The sequence below is a fragment of the Culex quinquefasciatus genome, chromosome 2 (assembly GCF_015732765.1).
Source record: "Culex quinquefasciatus strain JHB chromosome 2, VPISU_Cqui_1.0_pri_paternal, whole genome shotgun sequence".
Classification (NCBI taxonomy): domain Eukaryota; kingdom Metazoa; phylum Arthropoda; class Insecta; order Diptera; family Culicidae; genus Culex; species Culex quinquefasciatus.
In genome coordinates this window covers 84,666,463-84,686,056 of record NC_051862.1, presented here as the reverse complement: position 1 = coordinate 84,686,056, position 19,594 = coordinate 84,666,463, and the positions used below count along the sequence as shown (strand labels likewise).

General features: G+C 34.3%; 1 protein-coding gene across 6 annotated transcripts in view; it reads left to right on the top strand.

Annotated features, from left to right (window-relative positions):
• Window positions 1-19,594, top strand: part of LOC6042530 (fat-like cadherin-related tumor suppressor homolog) — a 660,890-nt gene that overhangs the window by 619,577 nt on the left and 21,719 nt on the right. For all 6 annotated transcript variants that reach the window (XM_038257357.1, XM_038257356.1, XM_038257355.1 and 3 more), the window contains 2 exons: window positions 8,419-8,655; window positions 12,956-13,557. In XM_038257357.1, coding sequence (XP_038113285.1) covers window positions 8,419-8,655; window positions 12,956-13,557 — 839 coding nt within the window. The remainder of the gene's footprint in view (window positions 1-8,418; window positions 8,656-12,955; window positions 13,558-19,594) is intronic.

Here is a 19,594-nt window from a genome sequence, read left to right as displayed (position 1 = left end):
ATGAGTCGTTTTGGAGCAATCACGATAACACGTAGATGGATTAGTGAATTGCACTTTCGATCAACCTTGAAGATGAAAATTAAATTTATGATTTTTATGTAAAATTTAAGATCAAATAATAATTCATTAAGTTGTTTTGAAAGCGTCAGATACACATAACCAATTTTTTTTTACCCCTTATTTTTCCAACCGATTTTGATGAGAGAGGGAAAGGGGAATAAGATAACAAAAAAGAGCAACTCTCTACGAAATCGGCCGATTTCGACCATTTTTATTCTTTGTATTTTTTTATTTGACTTAAACTTTGGGGGGCCTTCCCTAAGACCAAATAAGCTATTTTGCGTCATTGGTTCACCCATACAAGTCTCCATACAATTTTGGCTGCTGTCCATACAAAAATGGTATGTAAATATTCAAACAGCTGAAACTTTTGAGTGAATTTCCTGATCAATGTGGTGTCTTCGGCAAAGTTGTAGGTATAGTTGAGGACTTATGAGAAAAAAATAGGTACACGGAAAAAAAATTGCAGATTTTTTTATCAACTTTTTTTTCACTTTAACTTAATTTCCCAAAATACGTATTTTTTTGATTTTCGAGATTTTTTGATACGTTTTTGGGGACAAAAATCCGCAACTTTTGAGCCATAGAGAAACATGGTCAAAAAATCTGCTGCCGAGTTATGAATTTAAAAAAAAAAACAGTGATTTTTGGAAAAAAAATCGAAGTTTCATGCAAAAACAAGTTTGACATTATTTTTTAATGCAAAATTGAATTTGCAATCGAAAAGTACTTTACAGATTTTTGATAATGGGCTCCGTTTTCAAGATATAGCCACCGAAAGTTTGATTTTAGCGACATATTTGCAGTTTTTCAATTTTTAAAAATAGTGACCATAAGTGACCATTTCTAAATTTTTTTTTTTTTTGAGAAGTTTAGAAAATTTGCTATAAAATTGTCCTAGAGACATTGAAGATTGGACCTCGGGTTGCTGAGATACAGCAGCGTTAAGAAAAAGAAACACGAAAATTGAAGTTTTCTTAATCTCACCAAAACATCCTATCATTTTCTAATGACGATATCTCAGCAACAGCAAGCAAAACATATTTTGAAAATTTTTAAATCAAGACTAACATTTTAAAAGGGCAAAACATTGAATATTACGCCACACACAAAATAGTTTATTTGGTCATAGGCCACAAAGTTTGAGCCAAATCAAGAAATACAAATAAAATCCATTTCCGGGTTTGGTAGAGAGTTGCTCAAAAGTCAAAAAATATTGTATTCTCCTTAATTTTTTAATTTGTCTAAAGAATGATACATTTTCAAATTTTCTGATCTTTTCGAAAAAATATTTGTAGAATTTTGATAACAACTGTAATACTTCAAAGGGGAGTGATATTGAATTTTTCACCTTTTTGAAATGTTAGAGCTGATTCGATTTCAGTTTGTAATATATCAAAATATCAGAGTTGAATTCTTTAATTTTTGTTGCTGCAATTCTCTTAAATTTCGGTAATTTGAATTTTTTTGTATTTTTTGATCCGGCTGAAACTTTTTTGGTGCCTTTGGTATGTCCAAAGAAGCCATTTTGCATCATTATTTTGTCCATACATTTTTCCTTACAAATTTGGCAGCTGTCCATAAAAAAAATCGTATATGAAAATTCAAAAATCTGTTTCTTTTAAAGAATTTTTAAGATGGATTTGGTGTCTTCGAGAAAGTTGTAGGTATGGGTAAGGATTTGCAAAAAAAAAAAACACTTTTTTTATAAATATGTTTTAGGGGGCATCAAATGCCAACCTTTCAGGAATTGCCAGAATGTGCAAAAAGTCTTCGACCGAGTTGAGAATTTTTGAATCAATACTGACTTTTTTCAAAAAATTGAAACATTGGTCGCAACAGTTTTTCAACTTCATTTTTCGATGTAAAATCGAATTTGCGATCAAAAAGTACTCTAGTAAAATTTTGATAAAGTGCTCCGTTTTCAAGTTGTAGCTATTTTTAGGGTAAATTGTTTGAAAATAGTTGCTGTTTCTCTTTTTTTTAAATTAGTGCCCATGTTTGCCCACTGCCTTCAAATTGCCTGTTCCATGATTGTGGGATGTTATTGTGTCTCCCACAATTTTGGAACACCTGAATTCAACTGATATTTTCACAAAAAAGTTAGTAGACCATTCATAAAACATAACTAAGCATGAGTTTTATTGGTTTCAGAGTGCAAAGTCATTATTTTGTAAAAAAATATGTACTCCTGGAGAGAAAAAAAAGTTAGTTTACATCGTAAGAAAAAAGTGTTCCGAATTTGTGGATTTCAAGGGTCAATGTTTTTCTTTGAAAACTTGATATAAAACGTAAAAATGTACAGCCGGTCTATACATCAATCGAAAGATCGCAAGAAAAGCTTTCAAATGAAGGTAAAAGCAAATCATTATGTTCAATTATCGATTTTATATGATTTGTTGAACATTGGCCGATCTATAAACTGTTCCGAATATGAGGGATGACTGTATTAATTTCAAACTATTTGAAAAAAAAAAATTAGGAATGGTAAATCATAGACACTATTTCAAAAAATTTAAACACTGAAATTAGTTATTCAAAATAAACTTTAAGTGGTTTAATCTTGAAATTGGTGCCCATTTTAAAATAATCAGTCTAGAGCAAAAACTGATTTGGCTACAATTTTAAAGTAATAATAATTTAAGAGTTTAAGTTAATTTCAAATAAGTCATGAATATTTTAAACACGAATTTATCTGTGTCTCGATTGATAATGTTCTTCGATGATTTTTTTTAAACAAAGAAAAGATTTTTTGCGTAAAATCAAATTTATAACTTTTCCACCTCGAAAGAATAAACTTTTTCAAAAATTCCGGGTCATCATTCAAAAATATTTTAAATAATTTCAAACCATATTTTACACAAACAACCACCCTGCTTTTCTCCGCATACACGTGCGGCCATCGATCTGTATTTTACCCAAGTGCAGCTTCCAATACTCTGTCAGGACCGTCCAGAGGCATCAACAACATCAACAACCGAGCCAAGCTGAAGGTGCTTCGTGTTCTGAGGTGCTTCCAGGAAGGAAACTAAACTCCTTTCGAAACACGAAACAGCAGGGTATTTGTGGCATGTTTCCACCAGGAGTGAGGGGTGGGAAGCCTCGTCTCGGTGCAATTAACCTGGACATGGTCTCCAGCAGCGCGATGAAGAAGGCGTAGAAGGAAACTATTTACTGATGTGCTACTATTTAGTGTAACACCTATTTTGGGTGATGTTGAGAGGGAAGAATTTGTCGTCGTTGGATTTTTTTGGAGGGGGGTAACAAATTGCAAAGCTGATAGCTTTTTGTAACGAAAATTGCTCCGGTGAAGATGTTAAAATTTGGAGTTTGTGGATTTTCAAAGGTTAAATGATAGCTTTTGTAATCCAGTCCTGTTCAATCAACATCAATTTCAACCTACTCCAGTTTCAAACACACACAATCGAAACCAATTATACAATGTAAATTTGCCAGCACGGAATCGATCGGCCGGTTGAACTCATTAATTAATACACGTTTCATTAGACCGCCACATTACACATATCAGGTCACCCCGGAATCAACTCGATATCCACCAACTACAACCCCGCAGTGGATTGCCAAATGTTCCATCCATTTTCCAGTCGGTTTGACAGCATCGAAACCGTTTATCCTCCACAAAATGACTATACATGTAGTGTGGCACACAATTTCCGTCCCTGGCTGGCGGCTGTAATTTCAAATCGCCATCAACATTACTCATTTATGCAGTGAAATTGTGTGTAGAATTGTGTGTGTGTGGCGCTCGGAATCAGATTTAAATGTTATTGTTTTAGCCCATCAGCATATCCACCAAGCCCAGTTAGGTTGGTCGATTTTGAATTATGCACCAGAAATCGACCCTCAATTTCCGGCGTTTCGCGCCCATGTTGTAATCGGTTTCCCGGAAAACAACCAGCAGGTGTCATCACAGTGGCAGATTTTGGGGAAAAAAGTCAATTTAAATCTAATTAATAGTACTTGGAAATCAGTTGAATTTTTTTCAAAATTCTTTTTAAGTTCTATGAAATTCTATAAATTTTAATGAATTTTTTAAATTCATTTTAAAATAAAATTCTTTTTTTTTCGTAATCTCAATAGAAAAATTTTAATGCCTCGTTGAATATTAGTTCAAAATTCCAATAATTCCATTAATTCTTTTATTTTTTTTAATTCTTCGACATTATATGAATTTTGTTGAATTTTCAGAAATTGTTTGGAATTCTTTGTTTTTTTTTAATTCTTTGTATTTTTACATTATTTTAAATCCTTTGAAATTCTGGGGAATTTTTAGAAATGCTTCGAAATTCTTTGAAGTTCTTCGACACTTTTTTATTTTTTTTTAAATTTCTGATTTTTTTTACTTTTTTTTTAAATCATTGAATTTCTTTGAATTTTGGCAAAAAAAATTACATTCATTTTAATTCTTTAAAATTCTTTTTTGAAATTATTCCAAACTCTTAAAAATTCTTTAAAATTTTTAAAATTTGTCAACATTCTTTAAAAAAAAAATTTTAATTCTTTAAAGTTCTTTAACATTTCTTTAAATTCTTAAAAAAAATTAAAACTCTTTAAAATTCTTTATAATACCTTAAAATTCTTAAAAATTCTGTAAAATTCTTCAAAAAATTTTATAATACCTTAAATTTTTTTAATTTTATTAGAATTTTTCAAAACTGATTAAAATTCTTAAAAATTCTTTGAAATTCTTTAATTTTTTTTTAAATTCTTTAAAAAAAAATTTGAAATTCTTCCAAATTCTGTAAAGATCTTTAATTTTTTTAAAATTTGTCAAAATTATTTAAACATTTTTTTTAATTCTTTGAAATTCTTTAAAATTCTTTAAAATTTTATAAAATTCTTTAAAGTTTTTTTTTTAAGTATTTAAAATTCTTTAAAATTCTTGAAAATTCTTTAAAATTCTTTAAAATTCTTTTTGCAATTCCGTCGTGAAACTACTTACTTTTCCTGTCATTCTTGAACGACAAAATAGCCTACTTTTCTGTACCAAAAATAACAGAATCGAATAGCAACACTTTTCAAAATAAATGCTGAAAAGTTCTACTTTTCAGCACTCAAATGGGTGCTGAAAAGTTGAACTTTTCAGCACTTGTTTCGAAAAGTAACACTTTTCAACATTTTTTTTATTTAAACGATTTATTGACAAAAAAATTAAAATTTGACATAAAATTTCACTAAGTGTGTGTTTTTTGAAATTGCAAAAAATGTTGTATGGAACTCGTTGCAAAACTTGATTTTTTCAGCACTCGGTGAACCTCGTTGGATAAATGTACGACTCGTGCTGAAAAAATCCTCTTTTTGCAACTTGTTGCATAAACTACTATTAACATTCTTTTAAATTCTTTTAAATTTTTTACATTCTTTTAAATTCTTTAAAATTCTTTAAAATTCTTTAAAATTCTTTAAAATTCTTTAAAATTTTTTAAAATTCTTTAAAATTCTTTAAAATTCTTTAAAATTCTTTAAAATTCTTTAAAATTCTTTAAAATTCTTTAAAATTCTTTAAAATTCTTTAAAATTCTTTAAAATTCTTTAAAATTCTCTAAAAATTTTTAAAATTCTTTAAAATTCATTAAAATTCTTTCAAATTCTTTAAAACTCTTTAAAAATTTTTAAAATTCTTTAAAATTCCTTAAAATTCTTTAAAATTCTTTAAAATTCTTTAAAATTCTTTAAAATTCTTTAAAATTCTTTTAAAAAATTTAAAATTCTTTAAAATTCTTTAAAATTCATTAAAATTCTTTAAAAATATTTAAAATTCTTTAAAATTCTTTAAAATTCTTTAAAAATCTTTAAAATTCTTTAAAATTCTTTAAAATTCTCTAAAATTCTTTAAAATTTTTTAAAATTCTTTAAAATTCTTTAAAATTCTTTAAAATTCTTTAAAATTCTTTAAAATTCTTTAAAATTCTTTAAAATTCTTTAAAATTCTTTAAAATTCTTCAAAATTTTTTTAAATTTTTTAAAATTCTTTAAAAAAATTTAAAATTCTTAGAAATTCTTTGAAATTCTTTGAAATTTTTTGAAATTCTTTGAAATTCTTTGAAATTCTTTGAAATTCTTTGAAATTCTTTGAAATTCTTTGAAATTCTTTGAAATTCTTTGAAGTTCTTTGAAATTCTTTGAAATTCTTTGGAATTCTTTGAAATTCTTTGAAATTCTTTGAAATTCTTTGAAAATCTTTGAAATTCTTTGAAATTCTTGAAAGTCTTTGAAATTCTTTGAAATTTTTTGAAATTCTTCGAAATCTTTTGAAATTCTATGATTTTTTTTAAATTCTTTAAAAATCTTTTGTTTATTTGTTGATAATCTTGAAATGCATTGACTTTTTCAATTCTTTCTTCGGTATTTTGAATATTTTTTTCGAATTTTTTTTTTAAATTTTTCGTATTTTTCAGAAATTGTTCGAAATTTTCCAAAGCTTTATATAACATGTTTTTAAAAATTTCCAAAATAAATAAATTCTTAAAAATTCATTAAATTATTTTTTAAGATATTGCAATATCTCGTTAGGACTTAAATTTCTTAAAATAGTTTAAATATAATCAAAATTTGAATTCATTCAAATTCATTTTAATTTTTACCAAAAAATTGATTTGTGATTCAATTCAAACTATTTAATCTTAATTTGTTTGTTTTTCTTAAATTAATTGCATAAACAATCTTTCAATTTTTGAATCTTTGAAATTCTTGGAAATTCGTTAACATTCTGATTGTAGTTATTGAAAAGGAGCAGTCTTTACTCTACATGTATTAATAAAGAATTGAATTGAATTGGACATTCTTTGACGTGATTTCAAATTCTTTGAAATTCGTCTATTTTTTTTTTTTGTTGTAATTCTTCGATTTTCTAAATTCTTTGATAAGGGTTTCTATCTTATGAATTTTTGTTTTCATTAATAATTAAATAAAATGGCTATATTTTATAAAATAATTCCTTAAAAATCAATGGAATTATCTTAGTACCTTTAAAACATCTTGTGATATTAAAACGAAATTCAAATTTTATTTTTATTAAAAATAAGTTCAAACTAGATAAATTATGCTATAAATGCCTAAAAAGCAGAATACTTCTATTTTCATCAATTTGCATAAATAAAAAAAATGATATTGAATTAACGTTGAATTGGAATCATTTTTTAATACATTCTGAACTGTTAAAAGTTCGTTCGAAATTTAGATTGGGTTTTGCTAAAAAAAAACTCATCTCTACGATACAAAAAAACTAGCTCAAATCTCACTATTCAAACGTGAAAAAATATTTCTAAATTTACCCAAATTCGATCCGGTTTTAGTTCCATCAAACCGCGAGCCTATTTTTGCCAGTATGTATTCGATGTCCGACTTGTTGGGCGTATAATTGCGAAACGTGATTTGGGGCCCATTTTTGGGTAACACACCAACCCACACATTGACCCTTTCCCACGCAAATTCACCCACGCCGGCGCCCGAAACCAAATCGTAATCACGTAAACGGTTTGACACTATAGTATCGAGGGTTGGTTTTTGGAGGGCTACAAGGGGTTGGGCTTCATTATTATTAGTCTGGCACCGCAATTTCCAATTACGGCCGCGCACAGAACTTATTTAATCGGGTGATAACACACACACCAGAGAGAGAACCAACCACGCATGGAAAACCACAAATTTGTGCGAATGTGCGTAAAACTTTGCGTAATTAGGATTTTGATTACATACGATTGGTTTTTTGTTTCGTGAATAACCGCAAAAACCAATACCACGTGTGCGCACCTTCGAGAGGGTTTTGTCGATTGAACTCGATGGTCCTCGAAGTATTTTGTAATTTAAATTGCTGCAATTTCAGTTGAGTCGTGAACATTTCAGGAGATATGTGCTTTGTTCGGTTTCATTATTAATTATTTTCTTTCAAAACAGCATGTAATTTCATCAAATCAGTCTCATTGACGCCATTGTGCCGAAAACAATCAATTATTATTAAGTTACTTTGTGTCATACTAATTTGCATGAACAATTTTTCTAGCCCTTCCAGGTGTGTAATATAAACTACTGCATCCAAGGATTAATCCACGCTCGGCTGCTCTGTTTCAATCATAATTAATAGTGGCCTCCCCCCACGTTGCACAAAATGAAACATTGCATTTTATGCACACCGTTGTTGTTGTTGTTGTTGTTGTTGCTAACATATTATTCGCACCTTCAGCATAGCAAAAAAAAATATCATAAAATTGGCGTGCACACACTTTGCATGCTTCCGCGGCAGCGGCTTAATACTTTCATTAAAGCATAAATTGTTAATCCTTACATATTTTTCACTTTCTCTCTCTTTTTCTCCACACCACAACGACGATTTTCCAGGTGCGATCTACGTGGTGGACGAGCTGGACTACGAGCAGCGCCAGAGCTACGAACTTTTAATTAGAGCCACGGACAGCGTTTCCGGCGTGTCGGCGGAAGTGCCCGTCTCGGTGCTGGTCCAGGACGTCAACGACTGCCCGCCGGAGATCGAGCAGGACAGCTACAACATCACCGTGTCCGAGCGGGCCCAGTTCGGGACGGCCATCCTCAAAGTGCAGGCCAAGGATAACGACACCGGTAAGTCTCGGGGCCAGATGATGATGGTTTTTGTGTCTGCACTTCCGGGGCCTGGTGATGGTGAAGCTGACAGGGAACCGACGACGACGACGACAGGGATTGTTCTTCTTCTTCTTCTTGGGTGACAGCAGGGTGACTGGCGTCGTTATTGTTCTGGTTCCTGTTGTTGTCTAATTTAAACAGATGACATCTTCACCTTCGGGGCACCGAGCTGGTGAAGAGCAAAAAATGAGCAGAAAAAGCATTCCGGGAAAGCGAGCGATTTATCTTCATTCCAATTCATGGAGTCAGTAAAAACAAACTTGGAGAAATGACTTGAAGAACTAATTACGAGGAAATGAATTGGGATGAAACTGTAAAATCAATTGAAGTATCACAATAAAAGACAATCACCGATAAAACTGAAAAATTAAAACTGAACATTGAAAACTGAAAACAGAATATAAAAAAAAAACAGATAACTAAAAGCTTAAAATAGATCATTCAGTATAAAGTACTTTCCCCCTCCAAATACGATGTAGTTTATGGATGGCCCTTTAAAAAAATAAATTCTTTGAACTCATACAGTTTTTTGAAATTTGTAATTTATAAATAATTAAATATTTCTATGATTTTCTCAATCTTCAATGGCTAAATCTTCAAATTTTCAATTCATTAAATACTCAAATCTTCAAATCTTCAAATCTTCAAATCTTCAAATCTTCAAATCTTCAAATCTTCAAATCTTCAAATCTTCAAATCTTCAAATCTTCAAATCTTCAAATCTTCAAATCTTCAAATCTTCAAATCTTCAAATCTTCAAATCTTCAAATCTTCAAATCTTCAAATCTTCAAATCTTCAAATCTTCAAATCTTCAAATCTTCAAATCTTCAAATCTTCAAATCTTCAAATCTTCAAATCTTCAAATCTTCAAATCTTCAAATCTTCAAATCTTCAAATCTTCAAATCTTCAAATCTTCAAATCTTTAAATCTTTAAATCTTTAAATCTTCAAATCTTCAAATCTTCATGTCTTTGAATCTTTAGATTTAAAATTAAAAAAAAACGAAGTTGACTTTTATAGCTGTCGGCCACCATTGCTAGTACCATTCACTAGTGTCTTTCTTTTAACTACAAGGACTTCGCCGCCCTGGACTCCTAAGTGTCTGAGTACGGCACGGAGCGACGGCGCCGGATACCCATATTTACACTTAGAATTTTTAGATTATCTTATCTTTAAATTGTTAAAAGAAATTGCATATGTTAAAATGAACATTTTACTCTTCTAAAACAAAATATCTGTGTGCTTGACTTTAAAGCATAATAATTGTCAAAATTTCAACAACAAAAAAAAACAAATTTTAATAAATTTTTAGCATGAGCATGAGCATGGTTGACTGCCAATGAGCTGCTACTCCGTTATTGACAGATCAGCTGAAGTTAAACAATGAATCAAAAATGATCAGTGGGAGCCAACCATCCGTTCACTGTTTAACCTCTGAAGATCTCTACTTTATTAGTCAACACCGGCGCCCTCCTAAGAAGCCTGCAGTTCAACGAAAGGGAGGAATGTTAGTCCGATAGTTGAAGTTGCAGACTCATCAAGCACATAGTTTTTCGCTATATACTTGTTAATACCGCTTGAGACCGTTGAATCTACAGCATCTCCTTCAAGCATAACGTGATTATTATTTTTTTGGGTTAGTAGGATAAGGTTTTGGCTTTTCGATGCCTCCCGAGCTACGATGCTATGGGGAGGACTTTCATAACAGACCCTTCGGCGAGCCTTCCGAGCAACGATGCTATGGGAAGGTCTTTCTGGTTAACATACAAAATCACTCACACAAAATTATTTTGCTCCACTATACTCGACGATCCAAAATGTCAGTGCGTCTTTCGATCATTATATAGAAATAGCATTTTCACCATAAAAAATAAAACCTTATTCGAAAAATTTAAACACAATCCACCCGACGCCGTGCCTTCCGATCAACGATGATATAGGAAGGGCTTTGAAAATCACAAAAAATCACTTTTCACTCCGAATATTTTTTACGACCACGCGCTCTCTTTGCCAATTAGGGGAACAGCATCTAATTCCAGCGTGCCTCTATATTGGCAGGTCAGAACTTTGACAGTCAATTAACGCTAATTAAAAGCGTTTTAAACTGTAGTCGAATGATATATAGTTCAATAAGAAGTGAACAAGTAAGTTTCTATCAAAAGTTTTGCAAAATTAGTTGTTTAAATAGTGAAAACCAGCAAATTGGACGGAATTAGGAGCGAGTGCTTAACCTGCCAAACATACGAGAATTTCCCCTATGCACTCAAAAACAAAATTTTAATAAATTTTAGAGACAAACTTTTTCTTACGTTTTTATTTTTTTTTTTTTTGACCTTTGGTGCCAAAATCTTTAATTTTTCAAAGCCAATAAATATCCTATTTGATTTAAAATACAAGATTAAATATTGCAAAAAGTTTGCAATAAAAAACACAACTTTTTTGAAAAATTCAATATTATCAATAATTTGTTTGACCCTGATTTTTTGAGGATTTTTTTTGGCTCTGATTTTTTGTGGAAATTTTGCAAGGGGCTGACCTTTTCTTTAAATTGAATGATTTTATGATTTAATGATTTTATGATTTTATGATTTTATGATTTTATGATTTTATGATTTTATGATTTTATGATTTTATGATTTTATGATTTTATGATTTTATGATTTTATGATTTTATGATTTTATGATTTTATGATACAAATTAGCTCTTTAAGCATTCTGATTTCAACAAATCAGATACAATAAGCTAAATAGAGTAAATACCTCCGGTCATTCAATGCTAATAGCAGATTATCACCCCGCTGTTGAAAATGTTGATAATCCGTAAATTTATGGTTCAACCATGCACACACGTGTTTATGCTCCCCCGGGCGGATCAGATGCGTTGTGATTTTGCCAACTCGGCTCACGTGTAATCCCAAAACACCCATCATTACCGGGCTATTTGAAAACAAAGCCATTTCACCCGAAGAGAGTGCGGGGTCACAATTGAAAACATCACGTACCTTTAACTAACCTGATGAAACCAAACAACAGATGCAATGGAACATGTTTCGCCAGAAAACGGGCAAACTTCCAAGCGTAATGAAACTCATTCCAGTTGGCCACCACCGCGTCGCCCGGAAGGAAGTCTGCGCACAACAACAACAACAACAACAACAGCTTCAACAGCTTCTTCCCTTGCCAAGTCACCCCAAGTCAGCGCAAGTCTGGTGGAGAAACAATGGTCTAGGGGAAAGCAGGAAGCTTGAAATCGCTTCTAATTGCTGATAATGGAGTCATCTCCACCTGGCCCCTTTTTGGATTGGCTGGAAAGAGTTTCCCGGAATCGGTAAACAACATCCCCGGCTTTGTTGGGCACTGTGAGAAATATTGAAAATATATTGGTTTATTCGTATACTGAAACAGTTTTGTAAAACAAATTCAGACACAAACTTCAGTGAAAATTTAGGTAGAAATTATTACAACAGGCAATAATTTGCAAAAAAAAAATATGTTTCATAATCAAGCCATACATTGTGAACTTTCAGAATTTTTTGTCAAAGTGTCTCAAAAGCTAAATGTAATCGTACTGGAAAAGCGGAAAACTCGCCACCTATTAAGCTGCGTTGGCGTTAGTCTGCTGGCCTGACTCGGGAAAAAGGGCGCAAATGTCTGACCGTCAGCTTTTCTCGCAGAAAAAGTTTTTCCCCGGCGATGGAAATTGTTTTTGTGCAGTCAACTGCCCTGGTGGTGGTGTTGCATATGGTCAGGGTGGATCCTGCAAATTGCATTACATTGTTGTCGTGTTTGATTTCGCCGACACACAGCTGAGTTGCACTTTCTGGCGCAAAACGGTTCGCTGTTGCTGAATGGCAGATAATTTGTGGCATCGCAACGAAAGCGTATCGTTGCAAATAATCGAGCAGTTGGTGACACAATCGAGCTGGTTGTGGGTTGGGGTTGGGAATTGATGCTTCATTGGAAATAGGGGGTGGGGTTTGTTTTGCTACTAAAAAGAACTGAGCACTGATAGCATCAATGATTTGATGTTTTTGTGTGTTCACTGAGCTGCAGCTTTCACTGATTAAAATGTTGACAAGTTGATTATTTTTCGAAAACCAAACTAATTGACTAGGTTTAGACCATTTGTTAGCTCTAAACTAACTTTTATTAAGTGAATTGTATCTGATCCAGAAACCAACCATCATTTTGTTAACAAAACAGAAAATTCCTAAATACCATTCTAACTAACCACTTGCATCTCACCCACCTCTCTAGGCATCAACCAAGTCGTCACGTATGCCCTGCAAACCGACTCCAAGAACACCTCCGAGTATTTCCACATGGACGCCACGGACGGCGTAATCTACCTGAAAAAGTCCCTCGACCACGAAACGCTCAGCCACCATCACTTCACCGTCATCGCCAGCGATCGGGGCGTGCCAAGTCTCAGCTCGACGGCCCACGTCTGGGTCTCCGTCCTGGACATGAACGACAACCCGCCCAAGTTCGAGCAACCGTCGTACACGTGCGTCCTGTCGGAACACGCGGCCCGCGGCCAGTTCGTGACGGTCGTTTCGGCGTCCGATCCGGATTACATCGACCACGATCGACTCACGTACACAATAGCCCAGGGCAACGAGCTGCAGACGTACGACATCGATCCGATTTCGGGCATCATCACGCTGGTCAACATGCAGAACTTTGCCGAGAAGCACCAGAGCGTGCTGAACGTTTCGGTCACGGACGGGGTTTACACGAGCTTCACCAGGGTTAAGATAACGATCCTACCGGCGAATCTGCACAATCCGGCGTTCGAGCACATGTTCTACGACGTGAAGGTCAACGAGAATCAGCTGGCGGGACGGCTGGTTACGACGGTGAGTACATTTCTACTAGAGCAACACTCTACGAAATCGGGCGATGTCGAACATTTTTATTTTTTGTATTTTTTTAACCAAAGGTGCCATTTTATGTCATTGGTTCACCCATACAAATTTCCATACAATTTTGGCAGCTGTTCATACAAAAATGTTACGTAAATATTCGAAAATCTGTAACTTTTCAAGGAATTTTTTGTTTGATTTGATGTCTTCGGCAAAGTTGTTGGTATTGATGAGGACTATTCAGACATAAAATAGTAGAGCGAAAAAAATGTGCTTTTTATAACCTTTTTCCACAAAAATCAATCTCCCAAAATCCATATTTTTTTTATTTTTGATTTTTTTTTCATATGTTTTAGGGGACAAAACCCCGCATCTTTTACGCAATTCAGAAGTATAGACATGGGTGCAGAATAGTTGTCCGCAAAGCGGCCTCAATTTAGAACTGTCAAAGCGGAACCAATTTACTGTTTGAAAAATGATGCCAAGAAGTGGCAAGTATTGTAATCGATCTATAGTTTATTTTGTCAAAAAAGTCGAGGGCGTTAAGCTTTTGAGGTATTCAAAGTCAACAAATCTTTAGAAAAGGGATGAAATCGAGATTGTCATAATTCGTCGCTAACATATCAATAAGCGCTATGTCTCACGCAAAACCTATGTTTACGAATTGTTTACGACGAATTATCAGTAACTGTGAATGACACCTGCCTGTATTACCACTGCGCTTCAAAGATCCATAATCTCATAACTTCCATCCGGTTGCTCTTCTGATTCACAAAATTCCCCCACTTCTGACGCAATTTTTCATCACATTGAAAACAAAGAAGGACTCTTTTGGCCACCCATTGTTTAGTCTTTAAACAAAAAAAGCACGAAGAACTTAATTTTTCATCGTAAACTTTAATATCATCAGATCCAAAAGGTTTCAAAACGAGTCGATTCAGCAGCAAAAAATATGTCACGCTTGAGCTTGAACATGGCCTTCTACTTTGTTTATGTTTACAGCTGTTGTGCAGTTGTATTAGTGAGGAGCAGTGGGGATCATTCGGAAATCACGTTACGCATTCTGTCTTTTCAGTACCCAGGTATAGACCAGTAATTTGCCGACGAGTCATGATTTTTTTCAACAATAGTATTTTTTGTAAAAAAAAAACTGAAATCTAGTACTTAAAGTTCAGAAAATTTGCTGTAAAATTGTCTAAGAGACATTGACGATTGGACCTCTGGTTGCTGAGATACAGCGGCTAAAGCAGGGGTTGAACAAAGTATGGCCCGCTGGCCAAACGTGGCTGGCAAGGTGATTTTTTTATGGCCCTCGATGATCATGTATTTTGAATGATCATGTATAAGGCCCGTTGACTATTTGTTAAGTGATTTTATACTTTTTCAATATTAAGGTATAATTTTTATGCTAATCAATTTTTATTTTTTGTTAATCAAACATACTTTGCGCTTAGAAATCTTCCCTCGGGATTCGAATTTATGACAGTTGGATAACGAATCTGATTGACTACCGTCTGATTCAGACTTTCAGGAAAACAAAATGTTAATTTGAGGGAATAAGGCTGTTGCAAATATTTATCAAAGTTTTTGTCGACCATCACTCCCCTCATAAATTACTTAAATTGATCAGATTACATGTCACCATTTTCGAAATATAAAATGGGTTACATACATGTGGGTCATACATATATCGTGGGTCTCGTGGCGCAGGGGTAGCGGCTTCGGCTGCCGATCCCGATGATGCTATGAGACGCGGGTTCGATTCCCGCCTTATCCACTGAGCTTCTATCGGATGGTGAAGTAAAACGTCGGTCCCGGTTTCTCCTGTCTCGTCAGAGGCGCTGGAGCAGAAATCCCACGTTAGAGGAAGGCCATGCCCCGGGGGGCGTAGTGCCAATAGTTTCGTTTTTTTACATACATGTATAATGGCAAAAAAGTCAGAGGTTAGTACTTACACACACTTCAACTTTATTTAATTATTTTTTCAGGGCATTTAAATATACATTTTCACCTACTAACAAAACAAATTTGATAATATTTGGTTGCATCATTGCCGAGATATAGAGATATAGATTAGGGTGTTTCAGCCGAACAAAAAAGTTCTCAGAATCAGGCAAACCGAGGTTCCCCTAGTAGAGGATACCCATAGGGACTCTCATGCCAAATATCAGCCCATTTGGTTGAGAATTGGCAAGCTTCCCATGCGCCAGTGCCAACGCACACCGCGGGTTTGGTTTTCTAGCTTCGGTACGTGCCTGAACCCATTTTTGTATTGGTATCTTGGTACATCGTACCAGCGCACCACGACACTCTCGGCTCGCCCCATCGGTTTTGTGTCTGGCACTCACCCATGGCATGAACACAGCGTGCCGTGGTACGTGTCGTGGTATTGAACCCGTTTTGTACCGCCAGCGCGTACCACGGCACGTACCTCGGCTCGTAACGAGTGAAGCACCATGGCTCATATACCGGGTTCATGCCATGGGTGAGTGCCAGACACAAAACCGACGCGGCGAACCGAGAGTGTCGTGGTGCGCTGGTACGACGAACCAAAATACCCTCGGTTCGTGTGAGTCGGGTACGGGTGTAAACCGAACAAAGCAGGCGCAAAGCAAACCCGAGGTGCAAGTGAACCGCGTGTACCGCACGGTGCAGGGAAGCTTGAGAATTGGCCTGTCCCCAGCGGTTCAAAGTTTACATGTAAATTACTATGGGATTTTTGTGCTTTTCGTTCAATCGTTCCTACAGGTCTGGGGACAACATGGATTCACTCGGAATAAAGACAGGTGTGTAGAGGATGGTCCAATGAACACATTCCAAAAGGAATTAGGCTTGTCCATTCTGTCCCCAAGGTGCGCATTGGATCGACGTCCGGTGTCTCCAGAATCAACGATTCACCCTTCAAATGTACGCATTGTTCTTAGTATGCTATGACGGCTAGCTGAAAATTACGACGCCCCATGTCAGACGGTAAACACGTGGCAGAGCATCTACTCGAGTTTTGGCACAGAAACATTTTTTAAAGTACTAAAATTATAATTGGAATTGGAATCCTGGAAGAATTTCAACTATTCTAAACAAAGTAAAATGATAATTTTGTGTTAATAATGCAATCGATGCCTCTCCACGTGTTCACCGTCTCATAAGGGGCGTCGTGGTTTCCACCTAGCCGTCATAGCATACTAAGGAAATGCGATGCTTTTGAAGGATGAATTGTTGGTTTTGGAGACACCGGACGTCGATCCAATGCGCACCTTGGGGACAGAATGGACAAGCCTAATTCCTTTTGGAATGTGTTCATTGGACCATCCCCTACACACCTGTCTTTATTCCGAGTGAATCCATGTTGTCCCCAGACCTGTAGGAACGATTGAACGAAAAGCACAAAAATCCCATAGTAATTTACATGTAAACTTTGAACCGCTGGGGACAGGCCAATTCTCAACCAAATGGGCTGATATTTGGCATGAGAGTCCTTATAGGTATCCTCTACTAGGGGAACCTCGGTTTGCCTGATTCTGAGAACATTTGGTTTTGGATGAAACACCCTAATATAGATATAAAGTTTCGCGTGCCACGATATCTCAACACTGTCTTGACTAAATTGGCTCAAAATTTTGGTGAAGACTCGTTAAGCCGATTCTGTGTGCATGACGAAGACCGATTTTCAAAAAGTTTATTTAAAAAAACTAACTTAATCCACCTATGTGGTTGGAGCCTTCCTCACTTATTACCAACAATGGCTGATATGATGGAATTGTAAAAAAATTTAATCTATTTTTAATATCCGGAATAAAAAAGTACATCAATATTACTTAAGTCGGGATATCTCGAGACAGGGTTGCCAGATCTTCAATGTTTTGAACTCGTTGGAAAGGTCATTTGATAACCTAACCAAGGATGGGTTGGATGGTGGATCCGGACATAGTTTACATACATTTAAGTGAGATCCGGATATATGTGAAAACACATTTTTATACATAACTTTTGAACTACTTATCGAAACTTCAATCTGTATAAAACTCGATCCATGGGACCCTAAACCAAGTCGAATGCAACAGGTTCGGGTCAAATCGGTTCAGCCAGTGCCGAGAAACATGAGCTAGTTTGTTGGTCACATACATACATACACACACACATACACACACATACACACACACATACACACAGACATTTGTTCAGTTTTCGATTCTGAGTCGATATGTATACATGAAGGTGGGTCTACGACGTTTTTATACAAAGTTCAATTTTAGAGCAGGATTATAGCCTTACCTCAGTGAGGAAGGCAAAAAAGCTAAAAATATTTTTGTGTTTTTCATCTAAAAAAAATGTTTAAAAAATAACAGAAATTTCAATTCAATCCAATTTGTGTTTTATTAGAATTTAACAGCTAACTGCTCCAGAATGTTACATTTTTCCAAGTTCAGAGATTTTGAAAAACCTTTCAACTGAGATCATTTTATAAGCCTTTACAGGGAGTGCTCTTTTAAGAAAAAAAAAACAAAAATTAAAAAAAACATCAACTGTTAGTTGTATTTTTTAAGTATTTTAAATAAAGATAACGTATTTTTTTAAATAACCTTTTGTTAATTTGGCAAACTCATTAGAGCTTTGATTTTAGTCCAGCCTCCAAAATCTTTGAGCACCCCCTCACCCAAACAACTCTCAATTTCTAATGTAAATATCTCAACAACTAATGGTCTAATTTTCAATGTTAAAAGATAAATCATTCGTGAAATTTTCCGGTCTTTCCGAAAACAATATTTTTATTTTTTTATCAAGACTAACATTTCAAAAGGGTCAAACATTCAATACAACGCCCTTGTGAAATGTTAGCTTGAATATTTTTTTAATATTGTTTTTGAAAAGACAGGAAAATTTCACGAATGTTTCAATTCTAACATTGATATTCGGACCATTAGTTGCCGAGATACCGACATAAGAATATGGTAGGATAAGACTTAAAATTCATCAATTTTCCAGATTTTTTTGTTATTTTTTTTCTTCAGAACGATGTATCTTAGTATTTTCTTTAAAAATAAATCTGTATTTTATCTGTATCATGTCAAATTCGAAGCCATAGAAGTTTTTTTAGACTTTTCACATCAGATTTAAGCTTTTTAATCATATTAAAGCATAATTCAATTACTAAATTATTGAAATTTTCAAATTGAATCATTTTAAAAAATCTTTACTTACAGATTTTTGTGTTTTTGGACTTAAAAAATCTGTATAATACAGATTTATTTGTATATCTGGCATGGCTGATCTAAGCAACCAGAGGATTAATCTTCAGTGTCTCTTAGACAATTTTATAGCATATTTTTTTGAACTTTAAAAAAATCTGAGGTGGTCACTCATGGTCACTATTTTTTTAAAATGATAAACTACAAATGTTTCGTTGAAATCAAACTTTCGGTGGCAATAATTTGAAAACGGGTCCCTATATAAAAAATCTGTGAATAACTTTTCGATTGCAAATTCAATTTTACATTAAAAATAAGGTCAAACATATTTCTTTGCAAGAAATTTCGAATTATAAAAAACACTATTTTTTCATAACTCGGCGGCAGAGTTTTTTACAACACTTCTCAAAGGCTCAAACGTTGCGGGTTTTTGTCCTCTAAAACATATCAAAAAATTTCGCAGATCTAAAAATACATATTTTGCAAAATTGAGCTTTTGTGAAAAAAAGTGAATTCAAAAATCGCAAAAAAAAAACAAATTTCCGTACACCTATGTTTTCGGAATATTTCTCAACAATGCCTACAACTTTGCCGAAAACACCAAATTCGCTTCGCTTCGCTTCGCTAGGAGACGGTGATTTTAGCGGATTGCAGACTGGATTTTCGCCATGTGATGTGATGATTGTCTAAGCCCAAGTTGCCTAGGAATCGATAATTGGGAATAGAACCAATTCCACCTGAACCAGATTCTCACCACCATGGCAGCCGTCCATTGCCGGCCGCTCCCATCTCCACCGCGCACCAGGGACAAGGAAAGGGAATTGGAAGACGGGAAGTGTTGATGC